Genomic DNA, 14,949 nt, shown 5'->3' on the forward strand with positions numbered 1-14,949 from the left:
GGAGGGGGGTAGCAAGAAGCTGGGTCCGGGGGGAAGCTGGGCCTGGGCTGGCACAGGAGGTTTTTGTCCAACTTCCTCATTGAATCTACCACTGTGCTTACCATAGCCACTGCGATATGCTTGACAGTAGTAATCGGCTTCATCCTCAGGCTGGACGTTGCTGATGGACAAGTAGCGACTGGTGCCAGAGCCGGAGCCAGAGAAGCGGTCAGGGATCCCATCGCCCTTGCCTATGCTTCCACTGCTGACTACATACATGATAAACCGAGGAGCCTTTCCGGGGCTCTGCTGGTGCCAAGCAATAGTATTACCACTGTGCTGACTGCTGAGGGTGCAGGTGAGTTTGGCTGTGGCTCCCAGGGACACAGACATGTCAGGAGACTGAGTCACTGATTGGGAGAAGGAACCTAGAAACACAGACACTCATGAACATCCTGGAATGAGAAGAGGAGAAAGGTGATTGGAGAGAGGAGAGGGGGCAGGGAGGGCAGAGGAGGAGAGATGAGGAGGGGTCCGAGGCAGCCCTGACCTGAGCTGACAGCGAGCAGGAGGAGGCAGACAAGAGACCAAGCCATGGTGGAGGATCCCAAGATCTCTGCTCCGCAAAGAGCATACAGCTGGGCCTGGGCTCTGCCAGGTCCCTCTTATCCTGTCCCTGAAGCCCCTTGCTGTGGGTGGGGGCTGAATGCAAATCTGTGTTTGAACCTGGGTTTTCTTAATCACACCTTGCTCCTCCCTCCGGGGTCAGAGGTCCTATGGAGAAGGGACATATTTCATGGTACTAAGGTGGGATGTTGGTATACAAACCCAGGTGGGATGTCCCCATGAGTGAGCACAGGGCTCAGAGCTCCTAAGGACACAGCTGTGCTGAGCCCCCGGAACCAACAAGATCCCCGCACCCTCCCTGCCTGCTCTCCTCCAGTCCTGCACCTCCCCCTAACTGACCAAAGGCCTCACATTCGCTCCAGCTTGGTAAGCAACCCTCAGCTGACCCAAAGTCAGACAAGACCCCTGCTTGCTGCCCCCCAGTCCTCCAGGCTGGCATCTGCCCATGGGACAAAAGGAGGTCCTGACTCCAGGGAGGACAGAACTAGTGTATATATCTAAATGGGATCAAGTCCTCACAGCTTGATTCTGTCTTTCCTCCCAATTGTTTGTCCAAAGACTTGGCTTTTTGTTGTTCTTTCTCATTCCTCCTGATTCACTTATGCCCCACTGAGGACATCTGCTGGTTTGGTGATATCCCCAGGACTTTGAATTATTCGTGAAGAAATTGGAGCTGTCTTCCATTCTGAGGGGCTCTTTGGATACAGCCATGTCAGGGGCACTTCTACCGTTGCTCTGGTTCCTTCAGAAATTTTTCAAATGCCATAATGTCAGCAGCAAAGACATAGAGGTCACATCTCCATCATTGTTTTCTTTTTTAGTTTTTAAAAGGCAATGGGGTTCAGTGACTTGTCCAAGGCCACACAGCTAGATAATTATCAAGTGCCTAAGGCCCGGTTTGATCTCAGGTCCTCAGACTCCAAGGCTAGTGTTCTATCCACTGCACCACCTGGCCGCCCCTCCATCAGTCCTTGCAGGTGATGGGGGCCTTCAAAGTGATTCAGGGAATATGTGTAAAAAGAGAGAATTCAGCTGTCAGATTCTGATAGACAAATCTTCACCTTTCCCATCTCTGTCATTGCAAAATAGATTGGCCACAGAAAATGACTGCACAGATTTCTGTTTCGAAATGCTCTCTGTGGTAGGACCAGGCTAAGGACCAGCCATCCAAATGAAAACCTGGCCTCTGTTCTCAAGGAGCTCCCATTCTGGAAGGTTTCAGCTTTGGGTCAAAGGGACAGGTCCAATGTCGCTCAGGGGGTAGCAGCAAAGCACATGCTCATTCTTCTTATTCACCATAAGCTGTGCTGAAGAAATTAGGTCAGTTTGGGGTGAGAGTCATTTTATTCAGCTAAAGACCCTTGGGGCAACAATTTTCTCTTTTGGGGTCTTCCAAAGTAGTGCGTACAGGCCTTGTAGTTGCCAAAGTTCATCTTCACCAAGTGATCGCTCAGCTTCATGACTATGGACACTGGCCTAGGAGCACCAGGATCCCTCTAGGTTTCTGGATCAAGATGCTGGACCATGGTCTCTTGACCTGAGGGAAGGGGGTCCAGGTGGTGATGAGGATCTGACTTGGCACCTGCTGCCTCCTCCTTTCCCCCACAGTTGTCAGCAACTTCAACTAGTTTGTCTCATCTGAGCTGTGGGTGGCCGTTGCTGAGGATGGCTAATAGTGCTGCCAGTGAATTCCAGGGATGATGATTGTGAAGACTGAGGTAGAACCAGGACTCCTGGTGTGGGAGAGGCTGTAGCTCCTTGGGGTTGTCTTTTGCTGGTAGTTGGTAACTGGCTCCTGCTGTTGTACTGGTGAAGGTATGCCATTTTACCAAAACAATCTCTCCCCTCTAGAATGTTTGTGGGTCTTTATGTACTGGCAAAGTATTGGAAATTGAGGGAATTCCCATGAACTGAGGAGTGACTGAGCACATTATGGTATCTGAATATTCTGGAGCCTTTGTGAGATGATCAGCTGTGATGGATGCAGGTCCTATTGGCAGTTCAATGATCTTGGAAACTCTTGAGAGTGTTGTCAAAGAAAATCTCATCCTCATTCAGGGAAATGACTGGATCCTGAATGCATGGCAAAGGACACCATGTTCACTTAAAAAAACCACCTTCTATTACATTTTCCCTTTCTTTCTCATGGTTTTTTCCCCCTTTATCCTAATTTCTCTTTTATATCATACTTAATAAGGATTTATATCAGACACCATTAGAGTAGGAGAAAAGGTGAAAAACACCTATGAGACTGGAAGGGAAGGTACAAGAGAAATTTTTAAAGAGTGAAAATATTGTTTATTGAGATCCTGGCCTTTTGGCTTGTTTTCTTTTGGTTTCTTTGTTTCTTCTGCCAGTTTCCACTTATCCTCTCCCTGAAGCCCCTTGTTGTGGGTGGGGGCTAAATGCAGATCTGTGTCTGAACCACACCATGCCCCTCTCTCTGGGGTCACAGGTCCCATGAGGAGGGGTCCTACTTCAGGAAATGGAGGTGGGGCATCGCTATGCAAGTCCAGCTGATATGTCCCCCATGAGTGACCACATGACACAGAGCTGCCACAGACACATCTGTGCCAAGCCCCCTCTGCAAACCCCTGGCTGCCCATGCCATCACTGCCTGCTCTGGGCCATTCCTGCATCACCACCTTTCACATCCAGCCTCACATACACTGCAGCCTCTGAGAAAACATCAGGACCCTATAGTCAGAGCAGGACTCCATTGCCTATGGGATTTCCTTCCTTAACACTTTTAAAGAAAATTTTTATTTATATTTTTCCAAATGCACATGTATAATTTTAAGTTACAAAATTTCCTTCCACCTTCCATTTCCCCCCATTTCCCTCACTGGCAAACACTGTACATGCACATTTCGATAAAAATGTTTAAAGGTTGTTATTGTACAAAAAATACAAATTAGGATTAAGGGAAAGAGATGTATAACATGTAATTTTTACAAGGTCTTCATCACATTCTGAAGGGTTGTTTGTGTTTGTTTGTTTCTGTGTTTGTGTGTGTGTGTTTCTTTTGTTTTGTTTTGTTTTCTTTTTCTTCCTCTGGATAGAGATGATATAGTCCATGGTCTAGTCAGTTTAATTCCTTTGTCCTAGGTCTCTGGACTGCTGGGAGGAGCTGCTTCCATCAACATTGCTCATCTCACATTCTTCTTGTTGGTGTGCACATTGTTCTCTTGGTTCTACTCCCTTCTCTCAGCATCAGATCCTGCCAGTCATTCTCTAGTGCCACCATTTATGATTTCTTATAGATCAATAGTATTTCATAGCAGTCCATAACCTGCTTAGCCATTCCCCAATGGATGGGCAACCCCTCAATTTCCAATTCTTTGCGACTACAAAAGGGGCTGCTATGAATATTTTGGAATATGTGTTTTTAACAGTTTTTTTTTTGCTATAGACCTGGAATTGGAATTGCTGGATCAAAGTATATCACCAGTTTTATGGCTCTTTGGACATGGTTCTGTATGGCTCTCCAGAAAGGTTGGGCCAATTCATAACTCCACCAGCAATGCATCAGTGTCCCAATCTTCCCACAGACTCTGCAACATTGATCAGCCTCACTTTTTCTCATCTTGGCTAATCTAATAGGTGTGAGGCGATATGTCACTGTTGTAATTTGCATTTCTGTGATCCATAGTGATGTGGAGCATTATTCCTATGATTGCATATAGATTTAATTTCTTCATTTGAAACTGTTCATATCCTTTGATCATTTATCAACTGGGGAATGGCTTGTGACTCATAAATTTGATACAATTCTCTCTATATTTAGGAATGAGACCTTTATCTGACCTCCTGTTTGTGAGGACTATTTCCCAGCTTTCTGCTTTACTTCTAATGTTGGTAGCATTGATTTTATTAGTGCAAAAGCTTTTGCATTTAATATAGTCAAAATCATTCATTTGGTTGTTTATAATATGATCCAATTCTTGTTTGGTCATAAATTCATCCCCTTTCTATAGATGTGATAGAGTATTTCTTTGTGGATTGATGCATCTATAGTGTCAGTCTTAATTTCTAAACGCTGTTCCATTTTAACCTTATTTTTAGTACAGGGAGTGAGATGAGGATCTAGGCCGAGCTTTTGCCCCACTAGTTTCCCTTTTTCTCCCAAAATTTTGGTCAAATAGTGAGTTCTTACCCCAGAGGCTGATGTCATTGGGTTTGTCAGATAGAACATTGCTGGAGTTCTTCCCTGCATGTAATTTTGAACCTTTCCTGATCCAGTGATCCGTCACTCTATTTCTTAACCAGGACCAGGAAGTTTTGGTGACCCTGGCTTTTTAGTATAGTTTGAGAACTGGTAGAGCTGGGCCACCTTCCTTTACATGTTTTTCCATCAGTTTCCTTTGTTATTGTTGCCCCTTTCTTGCACCAGATGAATTTTGTGACTATTTTTCAATCTTAGTAAGAGTGGCATCATCTTGTTCATTGTATGTGTGTGTGTGTGTTTGTGTTTCTTCAGAATCACTCTTTGCCATGGTTAGCAGGCCAGGCTCAGGGTGGGTGAAGCAGGTCGTTATTAGGGCACCTTTTCCAGCCCCTGCCTCATGCCCAGATGACCAGGATAGTCCATCCCAACAGCTGCTCAGGCCCCCTATGGCTCCTGAATCCACTGCTATTTTAGTCCAGGGGCAAGATGACCTTGTGGTGTATTGGTTGACCTGTAGGGATCTCAGAGGCCACCAAGGCTCAACCACAAAATTCTAGGGCAGAGAATTGTTTTTCAGAGACCAACCCAAGGTCAGGCAGGGAGTGAGTGAGGGTCAAAACCAGGATTTCATGTCCACAGTCAGGCAGGTGAACTGAAAGTCACTTCTAGAATGTGGATAGAATTATGAATGGAGCTCAGAGGAGGAGAGGTTACCGTGACATGGAGGCAGAGGGGTTGGGAGCCAGGGTCTCTAAGCTGTTTGACACAGTCGCAGCAAGAAGACCCAAGGCAGGCTCCCGGGGCCACAGGCCAGGGTGTTCGGCGGGACCCCCCTCCCCTCCCCTGGGACCCTGGCTTCCGTCTCCCTTTATTTTTATCCAAAGCTCTGAGTTCCAGATCTCCCCCCTCCCCGCCCCTGAGACGGTGGAAGCCACACGCGTGGCCGCACACACACACTCCCGTGACCGTGACTTTGTAGAAGATTCCAGTCAGAGGAGAAAGCGCAAGTGAGAAGGGGAAAGCGCCCCCCAGCCCCCCAGACTGCAGCGGCTCGTCCTCGGGGGCCGGCGTGGGCCTAGCCCCGACCCCCCAGCATTGCCGGGCCTCAGCCTTCAGGGTCTCCCAGCTACATTACGGGCACCGCAGCCTGAGGCATTGCCTTGCCAGCTTCCTAACCAGGGCAACGATGACTCCAACTCCGATTCTGACTTTGATGAGAAGAGAAAAAAGAGGAAGTGGACCCTCAAACAGGCTCTACTTATGGAAGAAAATTCAAAGCTATCAGCTCAAGGAATAAAAACTAAAAAAAGAAGAAAGCGAAGGTTCTGGAGCCCCAAAGAATGATGATCTGGCCCCTATGTATTTCCAGAATGGCCCAGTTCTCAGGACCACCCTGGGTTCAGTGGAAGATGGGAATAATACGGAGCCAAGGATAAGTCGGAAACAACGGAGAAACCACCAGAAAAACAAACGGAGACAGAAGAATAATTTTCTGCCCCCAAAGGCACAGAGTGTTGCAGCTCCTAAGGAGAAGACGTCCCCAGGGCTGCTAGGGGAATGTGAGCCAGATGTGAAAGCAGAAGGGCCGGGGCTGTCTCTGGACCGAGGTGGGATGCTTCGGGCAACGATGAAGCAGCGACTTGAGGGAGCTCCTTTGTGCTTCCTCAATGAACATTTTTACTCTGTGACCAGCGGTGCCACGAGCCACATCTTCCAGGAGGATCCTGAGCCCTTTGAGCTCTATCATCGTGGCTTTCAGAACCACATAAAGCGATGGCCCTTGAAGCCTGCGGACCAGATGGTGAAAGAGTCGAAGCAGCGGCCAGCTTCTCTGATTGTGGCAGATTTTGTGCGTGGAGACTGTCCTCTTGCCTCTAGTGTTCGAAACACTGCTCGCTGCTTTGACCGGGCTGCACTTGACCCTCGTGTTACCGTCTGTGACATGGCCCAGGTGCCCCTTAAGGATGAGCCTGTGGGCATTGCTGTTTTCTGCCTTTCACTGATGGGAACAAACCCGAGTGACTTCTTGAAGGAGTCCAATCGAGTACTGAAACCAGGAGGCCTGTTGAAAGTAGCGGAGGTAGCCAGCCGGTTTGCAGATATGAAGGCTTTCTTGGGAGCCTCAGCCCAGTTGGACTTCCAGCTTGTCTCCAACGATCTGACCAACAGCTACTTCTACCTGTTAAACTTCAACAAGATAGGACCTCGCAAGGCTCAGGGTTCCCTTCGAGGGCTGACTTTGAGGTGTCTGTATAAACGCCGATGACTGAGTCCTACTCCTTTCTGCCTCCACCCTGCCTGAGGCATCAGAACAGCTCAGCAATGAGGGTCCCTCCAGAGAACCAGCTGTACCAGGTCACAGATGAAGACTCAGGCTGAATTCAGAGGCTGCCTGGGGGAGATAAGAGGTCCCATTCTGGCCTAAGTGGGCAGGAAGGTCCCTAACCTGGACCTTGGAGAATACTGGCATTAGGTCCAGTCAGAGGTGTACTGAAAGTTGTATATCAAAAGATATTGTATTAGTAGGAGAGACAGAATCTAAGAACGCTGCAGATGCTGTGAAAAGAAGCTTGCCGACTCCTGCTTTGATATCAGTCTTTTCTGAATGTATCTCCCTTTCTAGCAAAGGAATAATTGAGCAAAACCCTTTTATTGTATTTACGGCTTCAGATAGTCTACTAGCATTCATATCCTTGTATCCCCTTTCTAAGGAAAAGAGTGCATAGCTATTACATTCATGTACCACGAAAAGAAGACTCAAGGCAGTCACACTGCCTAATGGAACAACATTTCCTTCTTCAATATATATATATATATATATATATATGTATATAGGGATTTCATGCATACCAATATTTATAGGTTTATTGTTGATTATAATATTTATTCACCCTAATACTGGAATGAGTATAAAGGAAGGATTTCAGAAAAATTCCTTGAATAAAACAGATTGTAAACTCTGTCTAAATTTAACAGGACTGCCTCTCCCTGAGGCACACAAAAGGCTTCAACATTATGAAATCTCGGGAAAACTCCGCACTGGGAATTCCAAGGAGATGCCAGAATATATACGGGGAAAACAGATACAAGATGTGTCAGATAGAATTCCAGAGAAATTAATAGTTTCTGCCTTTGCCATAAACAGGAATATATGAAAAAGATGGTGAGAAAATAGTTAGTACAGCTGACTGATATGTGAACTCCAGCAACCTTAGTTGCAGTGGAAAGAATAAAATAGTCACAGAAACTGTGGCTTCTACCAAGAAGGCCAGAAAAAAAAAATTGTTTATTGTAAGAGTTAACGGATGGGTGGGCACTCATTAAAGACCCTCCCTACAGACTGTTAAGGAAGTGTATCTAAAAATATTACATACACAAAAAATAAAAAACATTTTCCATTAAAGAATTGCTTAATGAATAACTTTATATGAATTCACAATTATACTATGTAGTAATAAATAAGGTAACAGACAGGTTGAGGTCATTGTGGTCCAAGTGGGGATGGGAAATCAGTTAACTATATGATTATTACTTAAACTTGTAATCACATGATTAAAACTTGTTACCATATGAACTATATCATGGTTGATGAAAATTGTCCACTCTTCTAACCAAGGAAATGATCTCAGCTTGCCTGAAACATACATGATTCTGAAAGTATAAAAATAAATCCACGCAGCTGAAAGTCAGTCAACCTGCTCCTCCCTTTGCCCCCTTGTGGACTCAATTCCTTTCTCCGACTCTATCCCTCCTGTCAGGCTCCGAGGACCCTGCGGAGGCTGGACCCCCACACAGAGGGAGGGCCTGAAAATGCCACTGGGGACAAGGAGGATCCACCCTTCCCCACCAGCATCCGTGAATACAGATGTGAGAGGGCCAATGCAGCCGGTGCTGAAAAGGGTGGAGCGAGGCTGGGTCACATGGGGTACAAGATGGGGGAGAATGGTCCAGAGGGGAGTGAGGAGGGACAGGCCTAGAGAGCTTGGGGGGATGGCCTGGCAGAGAGCCTGCTCCCCACTACACTCTCCATCTCCTTCCTCAGAGCATGTCCAGGACTCTCCTCATTCCTTCCCTTCTGCCTCCCTCTGGAAGGAGCAGATGTGCTGGGGCAGGAAACAGAAGGACTGGGTGATGGTCCATTTCTCTTCCTCTGACTATGACCTGAAGCTCATCATGTAATTTTCTGTACAGAGACAGACACAACGAAACAGAGGTAGAAACAGAGTCAGGGAGATTAAGACGGACACAGAACCTAAGACTTCACCCTGCCCTGCTAGCTATGGGGCAGCCAGGATCCTGGGGACAGATGGGAAGCTCGGCCTGGACTCGCAGGGGAGGTTTATGTGCAGCTTCCTCCATAAACAGATCGGTGTGCCAAGCGTCGACACCACCACTACTATAATAGCACCCACAGGAGTAATCAGCTTCATCCTCGGGCTTAATGTTGCTGATGGAGAAGTAGTGATCGGCCTCAGAGCTGGAAGCAGAGAACCGAGCAGGCATCGCATTGCCCTGGCTGCCACCTCTGCTGTAGTTGACATACAGGAATTATGAAGGAGTTTTTCCTGGGCTCTGCTGGTGCCAACCAACAGTATGCCAGCTTTGCTGACTGCTGAGCATGCGGGTGTGTCTGACTGTGACTCCAGGGACACAGACATGGAGGGAGACTGAGTCAGAACAGGCTGGGAGAAGGAACCTAGAAATATAGACACTCATCAATGTCTTGGAATGAGAAGAGAAGAAGGTACTTGGAGATCCTCCCCAGAGAAGAGAGGACGGGGGGAGGAGGAGGTACAAGGAGGGTCTGAGGCAGTTCTGACCTGAGCAGACAGTGAGCAGGAGGAGGCAGAGAAGAGACCAGGCCATGGTGCAGGGGCCCAAGAGCTGTGCTCCCCAAAGCGCACACAGCTGGTGCTGGGCACTGCCAGGTCTCTCATCTTCTCCCTGAAGCCCCCTGTTGTGGGTGGGGGTGAATGCGAATCTGTGTCTTAACCTGGGTTTTCTTAACCACCCCTTGCTCCTCCCTCCAGGTTCAGAGGTCCCATCGAGAAGGTACAGGTTTCATGATACTAAGGGGGGATGTTGGTCTACAGTCCCCAGTGGGAAGTCCCCATGAGTGAACACAGGGCTCAGAGCAGCTATGGACACGGCTCTGCTGAGCCCCCAGAGACCTACAGGCTATCCACACCCTCACTGCCTGCTCTCAACCAGTTACACAATCATCTACTGACCAAAGGCCACCCATACATACATCCCAGTCTTGGAAGCCACCCTCAGCAGACCCCAAATCAGAGAAGAACCCTGTTTACTGCCCACTTTCCCCCCATGCTAGCATCTGTCCCAGCAACAAAAGAATGGATTGTCTCCTGACGGCACAGTCTTAATACATGTGTGTAAAGTGTCCAAGCCCTGAAAGCTTGGTTGTCTCTCAACCAAAGACTTGGTTTATTTTCAGACAGATGTTGGTTTTGGTTCTGCTGCTTCATTACTCTTTACTCACCTATGCTCATGGTCACTGGACTGTTATCCCCTGAGGGAAGGGGAGTGGGAAGGGGGGGAGTCATGTACCTTCTCAATATGCATGTGGATGACTGGGGGACAATCTCCTCTTGCCTTTTCCAACCCTTCAGTCAGTTTGTGTTTGAGCAGGGGATCCCCTGCCTTGTAAATCTCCATTGTCAGAATGCCTGACGTCCCCTTAACCAAAAGAGTATTTTATGGGGAACTCGCACAGAGAAATGCTCAAAGGGGGTCAGAAGATGCGATAGCAGGTCACCCTGAAGGTCTCACTGAAGAACTTTAGGACTGATTGTATAGCATGGGAGACACTGGCACAGGACCGCCCAGGGTGGCATGCCCTTCAGTGAGGGCACTGCACTCTATTTTTTATATATTTTGTTTTCCAATTATATACAATAGCTGTTTCTACCTTGCATTTTTCAGAAAGTTTTGAATTTTAAAATTTTCCCCCTAACCTCCCTTCCCCTTACCACAGAAGGCAGTCTGATAATCTTTACATTGTTTCCATGCTATATTCATCAAATTTGAATGTGTTGAGAGAAAAATCATATCCTTGAGGAAAAATAAAACATTAGAGGTAGAAAAATTATGTAGAACATAAGAAAAAATTTTTAAAAAAATTGAAGGCAATAGACTCTGGTCTTTGTTTAAACTCCCCAGTTCATTCTTTGTATACAGCGTTGTATACAGGTATTCTCCATCACAGGTACCCTAACCTTGTCCCTGATTGTGGCACTGATGGAATGAGGAAGTTCATCAAGGATGATCATCAACCCCATGTTGCTGTTAGGGTGTCCAGTGTTGTTCTGGTTCTGCTCATCTCACTCACTATCAGTTCATCCAAGACTTTCTAGGCTTATCTGAAATCCCTTCCCTCTTGGTTTCTAATAGAACAATAGAGTTGCATCACATACGCAACCATTTTGTTCAGTAATTCTCCAATTTATGGGCATTTACTCTATTTCCAATCCCTTGCCTCCACAAACAAGGTTGCTATGAATATTTTTGTTTTCACTCTTTTACATGATTTCGTCAGGGCATAAACCCAGTACAGGTATTGCTGGATCAAAGGGTTTGCACATTTTTCTTACCCTTTGGCCATAATTCCACAATGCTCTCCAGAAAGACAGGATCAATTCACTGGGGAGCACACTTCATGAGTCAGGCAGAACTGAAGCATCTCAAAAGAAATGTGACACAGAACATATCCCAGGTGTCACGTGGGCTTTTTGTGCCTGACCTGTGGTAGAGCATTCCAAGATCATGTTGGTCTGATCAGCCACAGTCGGACTCATTGTCAGCAGGAGGAAGGGGCCAGGATGATGCCTGATTTACATAGGAAGAGACAAATCCTGACAAAGGCTACCTGACTTGCCAAGTCTCAGTGGAGACTTTGCACTGAGGCCTTGATGACTCCAGCTCTTTCCAAAGTGCCACTTCTGTGTCTCAACAGGGAAGATTTTACCTATAGGGAGTTGAGTTTTTAGTGCTGAGTTGAGCCTGTGGTGCTGACATCGAAGAGACTGAGTTCAAGAGCCTTGAATGCCAAGACAACTGGGCCTGGTGGTGGGTGTGTTGTCCCTCTGCCTGGTTGGCGAGGCCTGGCACAGATCTGGTCTCCTTTTCAATCCATGGGTTAAGGGGCGGCTAGGTGGCCTAGTGGATAATGCACTGGCCCTGGAGTCAGGAGTACCTTGGTTCAAATCAGGTCTCAGACACGTAATAATTATCTAGCCTTGTAGCCTTGGGCAGGCCACTTAACCCCATTTGCCTTGCAAAAACCTAAAAAAAAAGCTCTCTCAATCTGTGGGTTAGTGGTTCCATCTGTGGGGTTCAGGCTGACCTAAGGAGACCCTAATCAGGGCTAGTGGAGGAGCCTGCCCTGTACAAGGAGGGTCTGCATCTTCTTGGTTCACACTTCCTTCCTAATGTCTCTGCTTCCCCTTCAGACTGTTTCTGGTCCTGCCCTCATGAGCCCTGGCCAGTGTCTGCAGGGTCTCCTTAGGCCAACATGACAGTTTTTCATGAGAAGCAGCAGAATCTCCACATGGGCAGCCAGATGGGAGCAGGGTCTGATTCTCCACCAGGCACCGAAGTCTGAAGGCTCAGCTGAAGCTCTCCCTGATGGGAGTCTCCTCGCAAGCCCCTTGGGAAGGGGGAGATGGGCTGGGTCAGGGGGCATAAGGACTGGGATCCAGCGCCATTCTGTCACTCTAAGTATGAGCTGAAGCTCATCAAGGAATTTTTTGTACAGAGACAGACCAACAGACAGACACCGCGGAGAAACAGAGTCAGGGTGAAGAGAGAGACAGAAACAGAGAAAGCCTTGACCCCGACCTGGTAGCTTGGGGTTGGGGAAGTCAGGAGCCCGGGGCCAGATTAGGAGCTAGGCCTGCGCTGGCTGGGGAGGTTTTTGTCCAACTTCCTCACTGAATGCATCACTGTGTTACCACCTGCCGCACAGTAGTAATCGGCTTCATCCTCAGGCTGGGCGTTGCTGATGGACAAGTAGCGACTGGTGCCAGAGCCGGAGCCAGAGAAGCGGTCAGGGATCCCATCGCCCTTGCCTACACCTCCAGTGCTGGTGACATACATGATATACCGAGGGGCCTTTCCTGGCCTCTGCTGGTGCCAAGCAATAGTATTACTACTGTGCTGACTGCTGAGGGTGCAGGTGAGTTTGGCTGTGGCTCCCAGGGACACAGACATGTCAGGAGACTGAGTCACTGCAGATTGGGAGAAGGAACCTAGAAACACAGACACTCATGAATGTCCTGGAATGAGAAGAGGAGAAGGTGCTTGGAGAGAGGAGAGGGGGCAGGGAGGGAGGAGGAGGAGTGATGAGGAGGGGTCCGAGGCAGCCCTGACCTGAGCAGACAGCGAGCAGGAGGAGGCAGACAGGAGGCCAGGCCATGGTGCAGGGGTCCAAGAACTTTGCTCCCCAAAGAGCATACAGCTGGGCCTGGGCTCTGCCAGGTCCCTCTTATCCTGTCCCTGCAGCCCCTTGCTGTGGGTGGGGGCTGAATGCAAATCTGTGTCTGAACCTGGGTTTTCTTAATCACACCTTGCTCCTCCCTCCGGGGTCAGAGGTCCTATGGAGAAGGGACATATTTCATGGTACTAAGGTGGGATGTTGGTATACAAACCCAGGTGGGATGTCCCCATGAGTGATCACAGGGCTCAGAGCTCCTAAGGACACAGCTGTGCTGAGCCCCCTGAACCAACAAGATCCCCGCACCCTCCCTGCCTGCTCTCCTCCAGTCCTGCACCTCCCCCTACTGAACAAAGGCCTCACGTTCACTCCAGCTTTGTAAGCAACCCTCAGCTGACCCAAAGTCAGACCCCTGCTTGCTGCCCCTCAGTCCTCCAGGCTGGCATCTGCCCATGGGACAAAAGGAGGTCCTGACTCCAGGGAGGACAGAACTAGTGTATATATCTAAATGGGATCAAGTCCTCACAGCTTGATTCTGTCTTTCCTCCAAATTGTTTGTCCAAAGACTTGGCTTTTTGGTGTTCTTTCTCATTCCTCCTGATTCACGTATGCCCCACTGAGGACATGTGCTGGTTTGGTTCTATCCCCAGGACTTTGAATTATTCGTGAAGAAATTGGAGCTGTCCTCCATTCAGGAGTCTTTGGATACAGCCGTGTTAGGGGCACTTCTATCTTTCCTCTGGTTCCTTGAGAAATTTTTCAAATGCCATAATGTCAGCAGCAAAGACATAGAGGTCATGTCTCCATCATTGTTTTCTATTTTAGTTTTTGCAAGGCAATGGGGTTCAGTGACTTGTCCAAGGCCACACAGCTAGGTAATTATTAAGTGCCTAAGGCCAGGTTTGATCTCAGGTTCTCCTGACTCCAAGAGTAGTGTTCTATACACTGTACCACCTGGCCGCCCCTCCATCAGTCCTTGTAGGTGATGGGGCCTTCAAAGTGATTCATGGAATATGTGCAAAAAAAGAGAGAATTCAGCTGTCAGATTCTGATAGAGAAATCTTCACCTTTCCCATCTCTGTCATTGCAAAACAGATTGGCCACAGGAAATGACTGCACAGAATTCCATTTCGAAGTGCTCTCTGTGGTAGGACCAGGCTAAGGCCCAGCCATCCAGATGAAAAGCCGGCCTCTGTTCTCAAGGAGTTCCCATTCTGGAAGATATCAGGTGTGAGTCAAAGGGAAAAGTCCAGTGTACCTCAGGGGGCAGCAGCAAAGCAAATGCCCATTCTTCTTGTTCACCACAAGCTGTGCTGATGAAATTAGGTAACTTTGAGGTGAGAGTATTTTTACAGAGCTAAAGACCCTTGGGGCAAGACTTTTCTTCTCTGCGTCTTCCAAAGATGTGAGTACAGGCCTTGTAGTTGCCAAGCTTCATCTCCACAAAGTGTTAGCTCAGCTTAATGACTATGGACATTGGCCTGGGAGCATCAGGATCCCTCTAGATTTCTGGATGAAGATGTTGGACCATGGTCCTCTTGACCTGAGGGAAGGGGGTCCAGGTGGTGATGAGGATCTGACTTGGCACCTGCTGCCTCCTCCTTTCCCCCACGGTTGTCAGCAACTTCAACTAGTTTGTCTCATCTGAGCTGTGGGTGGCTGTTGCTGAGGATGGCTAATACTGCTTCCAGTGAATTCCAGGGATGATGATTGTGAAGACTGA

At 48.0% G+C, this 14,949-nt stretch overlaps 1 pseudogene and 1 gene segment (V, D, J or C); one reads left to right on the forward strand and one right to left on the reverse strand.

Annotated features, from left to right (window-relative positions):
* The first annotated feature begins 573 nt into the window (after positions 1–573).
* LOC141499645 (ribosomal RNA-processing protein 8 pseudogene) lies at positions 574–7,407 on the forward strand (annotated as a pseudogene).
* A 4,909-nt stretch (positions 7,408–12,316) lies between these two features.
* On the reverse strand, positions 12,317–13,308 carry LOC141499646 (immunoglobulin lambda variable 4-69-like). The segment is given in 3 exon segments: positions 12,317–12,460; positions 12,725–13,041; positions 13,163–13,308. Coding segments are annotated over 3 exon segments (507 nt in total).
* Between the last annotated feature and the right edge of the window lie 1,641 nt (positions 13,309–14,949).

The sequence above is a fragment of the Macrotis lagotis genome, chromosome X (assembly GCF_037893015.1).
Source record: "Macrotis lagotis isolate mMagLag1 chromosome X, bilby.v1.9.chrom.fasta, whole genome shotgun sequence".
In the NCBI taxonomy this organism is placed as follows: domain Eukaryota; kingdom Metazoa; phylum Chordata; class Mammalia; order Peramelemorphia; family Peramelidae; genus Macrotis; species Macrotis lagotis.